Below are 7,968 nucleotides of genomic sequence, written 5' to 3'. Positions count from 1 at the left end.
AAAATTAAAGAACATTTTTTTGCATTTTTGGTTTGTCACAGTTTTCCTGAGCTAGAATAAACAAGACTGTTGAACATAAAATGACAAGAGTAACTGGTGTTCATTCTTTAAACCTGCAGCATCACAGTCCTGAAGTTACAGTATAAAACAGCAGTGAAAAGTGCTTTGAGTATGTTGAATTTTAGCACCAGAGGTCCAGGTACCAGTCAGACAATATAACATAATAAGACTGGTTTAGTAATGGATCCATGGGTTTGATGTCTTGAGCAAAATTGTGTACAGGCACTGACAGCGGTTTCAGCGGTCAAGAATGAACTCAACAAAAACTGAACTTTTATGCCAAAATGTGTGGCTCGGTTTCTTTTGTGTATTGGGGGGCAAACCACCATGCATGTTTTCACATTACAAAAGAATAACCAGGCTTTCACACTAAATACTGTAGAATTACCATGGCTCTATGCCTCCACCATCCAGTCAAATTCACGATAATGGGACAGACATGAGGTCACTGTGACCTTTGACAACAAAATCTAATCAGTTCATCTTTGAGTGAATGTTTGTGCCAAATTAGAAGAAATTCCCTCAAGGCATTTCTGAGATATTGCCTTCATAAGAATGAGACAAAAATAATGTCACAGTGACCTTTGACCTGTGATTATAAGTAGGATGTTCAACATATTTTACACTAAGACTACGTTCACACTGCAGGTCTTAATGTGCAGATCGAATTTTTTGCCAAAATCCTTTTTTTTACGCTGTTATTCACACTGTCATTTAAATGCGACTGCCATCTGTCTCATGTGTGAACGGTATACGGCCCTGAGGTGACCCGCATGCGCAGAAGAGGACGTGACGTCAGATGCAGCGTACTGTGTTTGCGAAAATAAAAATGGATGCGGCTCGCGATAGCATGTGCGTAGCGATGTACCAGTTAATGTGCAATCACAATAAAGAAATAATAATAAGAAGAATATCAAGAAGAAGGAGAGCACAAATATTGCTTATGGCCTCGCCTTCTCCAGCGCAGAATTGTGATGTCTGTCGCATTTCAATGACATAAAAATCGCATGAAATGCGACCTGGCCGTTCAAACTGAAGTCGCATTGCAAAACATCGGATATGTATCCGATGTAGGACCATATATGAAAGTGGCCTCGGCTGTGCTGTTCACACTGTCATAAGGAAATCGGATATGGGTCACATTTGGGCAAAAAGATCAGCCACTTCAGCCTGCAGTGTGAACGTGGCCTAAGAGAGAGATCCTGGTTTTCCTGATGTCTAGGTCTGGGCTCTTTTTTTTTTGTTGCATTTATACTACTTGAAGAGGCCCTCCCCCCCATGAAATGTGTAAAATTGTCAGTCTGGATGATCTGACTGTTGTTCTGTCACTTGTCTTTTGCAAACAAGGTCTGTAGTCGACACTAAACTGTGTCACTGTGTCCCATCTACCTAATCAATGTGCTGTTGGACAAAACGCAAACACTTCCGGGTGCAAATTCCATGCACTTGTTAGGTTATTTTTTAGTTAGATAGATATTCAGAGATTTGTTGTCTATGAATGTTTAGTGTAGCCAGGATGTCTCCTCAGGATGTTAAATGCAAGGTTAGTTAAAAAGCAGAGAAGGGCTCAAGTCAGGGACAAATGTTATTATGACGGTAAAAGTAACCATAATATTTGTCTTAATGTGTAATGTTATGTCAAATTGTTTTAGATACACACCACGAAAACAACAGCCACACACATTATTTTCTTCATGTTTTGTCTACTGCTCTGCTCAGCTGCCAAGCTGGCATATCAGGTGACGTCACGGTTCGACAGCCCAGAAATGATTAATAATGTATAGCAATGCGTGGTTCGGGGTCTTTCTGCTTCCGGGCTGCTTTTGGCAGGCTGGGGGTTGGAAGATCTCTGGACTTGAAGTGCAAATTCTTGCCTGTGACTTTTTGAATAAACCAGCACGGATATATTTTTTATATACTCAAGTGGTCTGAGTCGTCCCTCTGAGTTCCTGGTTTGAAAGAACCGGATGAGGCTTTATAATGGTTTTCAGCCTTTACACTGGAGCACACACTGTGTGACGCACAGCCAGTATCAGTATTAGTTGTGTTAAGAGCTATCATTAACATTGCTCTCTAGCATCGCTAAACAGCAGTGCTGTTTTCCTTGTCAGTCAAAAATTGTCGCGGAGGTTCTGCACAAATCATATGTAACGAACACCACAGCAAAACCTGCAATATACCACAGACTGTTGTAAGTGTAAAGTTCAACTGGAGCAAATGAGACAAGTGACGAGAGGCAGACAGCACTGTGAGTGAGTGAGTGAGAGGAGGCAGGGTTGTGTGGGTATGTGTGTGTAAACTTCCAGTGGAAGAGAAGAAAAAGCGAGAAAGTGCAGCTGATATTGGTGTATCAGTACTACAGAAAATATGTACTGAAACATAACCAAATTTTCATAATCAGTATGATTAAAAAAAACTGACATTTTTGACAACACTTCTGAAATACAACTGCAGAAGATGGTGTTCAGGTGTTACAGGTGACTCAGGTGGAAGTGTGGCCTGTGCTAGCAGATACTTTCCTAGCAGATACTGCAGTTTATTGGTTATTGTTACAAATATACATAGTCACTGTAGTGTTGACCATTTCCAATGCTGATTTGGGAAGGACAGCTTTTTCTTTGGCATTACACCTTGTAATGTTGGTTTCATAATTGGAATTTTTTGTATAGCTTTAATGATCTGGTTTGGGGAAGAGGCTGAATTAGTCTAATGGGAAAGAACACAGCCATTCACAACCATTACTGAGTCTTTCAGTAACATGGGCTGCCTATTAAGTGCTTTTAACACACATTCAGCGGCCTCTCCACGCTCTGTGATATTAACAAGCGGTCATGCACGATAACATACAAGGATCTTGGGGAGGCAGTTGATGAGCAAAGAAAGGCTTTAATGGAGCACTTGTCTACTCTGCTCATCTGTGCAAATCATACATTTGTGAAGGTTGCACTGTAATAAAACAAACCACATCAGTCTAATCATGTATAATCTCATTTTTCTGGTTGCTTTCGTCAACGAAAATTATGACTAAATGACATCGTCAACGAACCATTAGCACGTGAGGAAAAGGAGACGAGACGCAACGAAAATGCTGGTCATGTGACGATGACTATAATTAAATGTATAATGCAATATTGTTGATGATAAAAAACGAGACGAAATGTTATAACATTATTTCGTCTCGTTTAGTCGTGTTATTATTATTATTTTGCAGTATTTCTGTTTCCTGTGTCTCGCTTCAGGGGCCGCATCAGACGCGTCGCACTGCACAGACACGTCGCACTGCGCAGACGCAAGCAACATCACTTTCTTAACCCCCACTCGTGGCATTATTTAGAAGACGACAACAAACAAAGTTAAGTCTGACACAGAGAAAGGGACCGATGGCCGGCCAGCCGGGGTTCGTCATTGGGAGAAAAAGAAGATACGACATTTGGAAAAACTTTCATTGCATAGAAGTGGAAAAGAAAACGGAATTTGTTGTGGAAAAAGATGGGGAGAAATGCGGCTACAAAATGTATATTGGATGTATTCTTGAGTCTATAAGGTAAGACGAAAACTAATAAAAACTAAAATGACAGCTTCAAACAAAGACTAGACTAAAACTAAAATGAAAACAGGCCGCCAAAAACAACTATACTCCTGACTGGTGGTTATCACTGGCCGTTATAGAAAAGTATCTGTATCTTGTTTAACTCTGTCTCTCTGTCACCAATGGTTTGTTCCCACAGGACCTGCCATCCACCATCCAGCCCAAGGGTCGACAGGTGAATACAAGTCGTCTCCTCCCTCACCTGCAGTCACTCGCTCCTCGTACTTGTATCCCTTCCCTTTCTATAGACGTGTCTGTCTCGGTTTCTCTCTGACCCTCTTTTCTGCTTCACAAGGCTCCTCACTTGTCAGACTGGCACTCGGGATGTGAATGGCTTTTTTACAAATAATAAAGAACAAATATTGGGTTTTGGGCCCACTGCAAATCCACTAAAGTGGAATTCATTTACACCAGAACAGGCTGCAGCTGTTCAGCTTCCATCAGACCAGACAGAATGCACCTGGATTCATTACACTGAGTTTTGGGAGATGATGTTTTATTGATTTGGAGGCTGTTAGTCTTCACTTCATCTAGCCAGTTGGTAAAGGAAGGCAGAGATGCAGACAAGTTGTGTCACCCACAGTGTACACGTCTCCTCTAACACACACACACAGAGTAACGACACTGCAGTGGTCGCTGAGTGGGGGCTGAATAATTTTGCACGCCCAATTTTTCAGTTTTTTATTTGTTAAAAAAGTTTTAAATATCCAATAAATTTCGTTCCACTTCATGATTGTGTCCCACTTGTTGTTGATTCTTCACAAAAAATTACAGTTTTATATCTTTATGTTTGAAGCCTGAAATGTGGCAAAAGGTTGCAAAGTTCAAGGGGGCCGAATACTTTCGCAAGGCACTGTATTTAAAGGCTCACAAGAAATTCTGACAATTCCATAAAATTATTCAGAGATGGGATGTAACAAAGAAACAGCTAGCAGACATGTCCATTGAAAGGCTACTTTAATCTACAAATACATCATTAAAATACAACTAAACAATTTCATGCAAAAAATATTAAAAATGTACTTGGTTTTATACTTTAATGATTTGATAGGCTGCACATTCAATCAGCAACGCAATTTCAAGAATGCAGTTTAGTTATGTGTTTTTAAACTCTGAACAGGCCTTAATGGTCTCCTAATATGATGTCTGTCATGCTACATAAGAAGCTAATTCGTGATGGGAGATGGCTTGGCCATCATTTAGTGTATACACAATAGCAGTGTGTGAGCTAGTTGCCCAGGGCAGCTGTAACATTCCATTACTTCGACACAATGACCTGTGAAACACGGTGTTTCCTATGAAATGTTTGCAGTAATGATATGAATTGGATATAACATTTTATACTGCTTATACCAATACCAATTTACAGTACCCATTCTCTAGTGGGAAGCCTTTACCACCACAGTGTGCACTGATGCCATTAGGTATATAGCATGAAAGACATTCTGCTTTGTTCACAGTATTCCTTGTGTCCAGGTTGTTAGTTACCTGTTGGAGTGGAAAGAACTCTCTGCCTGGACCTGGACAGCCTGTTAAGCCTTCTGCCTGCCTGCCTGCTCTGGTTATCCACCTGCTCACTCTCCTCACCTTGCTTCTGTCCCTGTGACAGCTCTGTGCTCTCCTTACTGACTGAAGTAGTAGTCTGTCCATTAAAAGCAGAGGCTTGCCCCACCCCTTGGGGCTGCTCAGAGCCAAAACTTTCTTCAGACAGCAAAGCGGAGCTGTCTGCTCCTAAAACCATCCTAGGAGGCGACTCTTTCGTCATCTTTTTCTGTGGGCTGCCTTTGTCTCCATCCTCAAAACGTTCTGGAGTAAAGATGGTCTGGTCCTTGTCTTCTTCATCATCAGGCTTGTCTGCTGAGGGTGGGTGACTTTCATATGTGGGACAGGTAGCTAGTATAAAAGGCTCTAGACCCAGACTGTGTGGTTCCACTTTGAATACACTGGCCACAGCTACAGCTTCTTGTTTCAGACAAGACACCTCAGTCTCCTTTTGTACAGAGACCTTGTGTTGCACCTTGTGCTCAGAATAATTAGCTTTTTCCAAGTGCTGGACAGAAATACTGGATGCTTTTTCATGAAAGAGTGGCCTCTTGAAACACGTGCTGATGGAGCTGGAGGTGAAAATCTGGTACAGAGGCTGAGCTATTCTCTTTTTATATGAGAGTAGCTCTGCTGGAGGACTATGTGTCATCTTCAAACATTCTGCATCAAGAAAAAAAAAAAATTATTCCTAACATCCAAAACCACTAACAGAAGTAAACTTTATCCTAAAATTTGTATTTAAATCTGATATATGTACTGTATCATATACTGTAACATGGGAAGACTCGAACCTTTAAAGTCTGTTGCTGAAAATGGTATACACAGTACCATGGCTAACAAGGTTATGTTATAAAAAAAGATGTGGGCTTACACTCAGAATAACAAAGGTCAAGGGGATTTAATTAAAAGGAACAGTCCGACATCTGCTCATTAGCTCACTTCAGCACCACTCATGCACGCAAAAACCTTACAGTAATGAGGCAAGCCACTCAACTAAACCCAAGGCCCCCACCCCAATGGCTCTACTACCTTCTACCACCCTTATCTACAACATTGAATTCAGCTGGGAAAATACAGTAGCTCAATCCTGTCATGACTACAAAGACAATGGGTGCTCACAAGCCAATGTGTTTTCTTGTGATGATGCCAATGCTCATACTCTATATCTTTCAGCATAAAAAGAACCACCTTGATCACTGTCTTTAAAACTGGTGCTGCTTTAATTGTCATAATTCATGAATTTAAAAAAAAAAGAGTTGATGAGATTCCAGTTAGTCTGAGCAGTGTGTGTGGCTAAAATCTTTAATACATTTGTTTATTAAAGGTTTAGCCACTATGGAGGAACAGGACATCTCGAGCACATCTCTATTAAGAAAATGAACAGACAAAAATTGACATAAGCAGCATTTTCCCTCCTTATGAAAGTACCTGTAAATAAGAAATTTCTGACAGTCAATAATACACAAATGTGCCAAAGAATGGGAGACCATTCATATGGGAGCTCAGTATACGAGTTAAAGAATGTTTACCCATTATTTGGCCACAAAGAGGGGGGTGGCAGGCAACATTGTCCTAAATCTTCTGATTGCTGTATGTAAGGTGTAAAGTGAGTGACAAACAGTCTGGACATTTTTGTCCAGAAGGATCTTCTTTATTGAAAACATTTGTTTTAATTTTGGATTCGAACGGTAAAAGGGTTTGTAATACATACCAGCTGACAAATGGATTTTGTGTACAAGTAAAGGTAAGACCATAAATTTTGTGGAATATTCAATTTTGGGCTGTGATGAAACAGTATGAATTAACAAAAACCAAGAGTATTAATTACATAAATTCATGGCTATTACATGCCTTTATTTGACACATTTTAAAAATGTTTATTTTTTTTCAGTTTTGCCTTTATTTGATAGTGGTATTAGAGATACTGACAGGAAATGTAACAAAGGTCCCTAGGAGTCAAACCATGGACATTGTAGGTACTGTACATGATATGCGCCTTAACCTGGCTGCCGCAATATACTGAATTTTTTTTAAACGAAGTAGGGTTACTAGTATGTGAGGTAACCAGTTTGTCATCACTACCTTTTAGCTTTCATTTAAAACAAGAAACAATAAAGTCATTACTGGGCATGGATCTAGTGTGGTGCTGGGGTGGGCTGCATCCCCCCAGGGCTTGCACCACCACCCCCAACCAAAGCTCTGCCCCAGGGCACACACAAACATACAACTCTACTTCAGACAGGTACATTACAGAAATGTTTGACTGAACTGAACAGAAAACAAATACACCCCATGTCAAATCTTTCTTCTGTACTGACCAGCCAATCAGAGCAAAAGTCAGGCAGTAACGAACAATATTTTGTCACTTGCAGCATGGATCAGAATGTCCATACAGCATTCTTTGTTCACAAAAATCGAAGGAAGATAGTTTGGTGTGAGTTGTCCGATATTTAACAGTTCTTCTCTGGTAAAGTAATCCGGGATGAGTTGCAAAAGACCAAGAAAACAAAGAAAAACAACAAACAAGAGAGCGCGAGTGACCACGGTCGCCATCGCTGTCAGCGCCGAATGTCTATAGGTAGGCTAGAAAGTCAAACAAATGACTCAAACCAAGCCAAGATTACACAAAGATTAATGTGTTAAGTTGGGGGGGTTTTCGCCTGAGTCTGCCTGATAGATGTCTTGAAGTAAAGACCTGTGTTAAAGTGACAAAGTTCTTGCATTGAAGCTGTTTGTTTTACAGTACAGACGTGTATAATTGAAACTATGTTATG

At 40.4% G+C, this 7,968-nt stretch overlaps 1 protein-coding gene across 2 annotated transcripts in view; it reads right to left on the bottom strand.

Moving 5' to 3' along the window:
- Positions 1-4,625: 4,625 nt before the first annotated feature.
- Positions 4,626-7,968, bottom strand: part of brip1 (BRCA1 interacting helicase 1) — a 57,243-nt gene continuing 53,900 nt past the window's right edge. For both annotated transcript variants that reach the window (XM_020616822.1, XM_020616823.1), the window contains exon 20: positions 4,626-5,854. In XM_020616822.1, the coding sequence (XP_020472478.1) occupies positions 5,130-5,854 (725 nt within the window). In that variant the 3' untranslated portion in view covers positions 4,626-5,129. The remainder of the gene's footprint in view (positions 5,855-7,968) is intronic.

Source organism: Monopterus albus, unplaced genomic scaffold (assembly GCF_001952655.1).
Source record: "Monopterus albus unplaced genomic scaffold, M_albus_1.0 scaffold179.1, whole genome shotgun sequence".
Classification (NCBI taxonomy): Eukaryota; Metazoa; Chordata; class Actinopteri; order Synbranchiformes; family Synbranchidae; genus Monopterus; species Monopterus albus.
The sequence above is the reverse complement of the archived record's forward strand: the minus strand, read 5'-3'. Positions and strand labels throughout refer to the sequence as shown.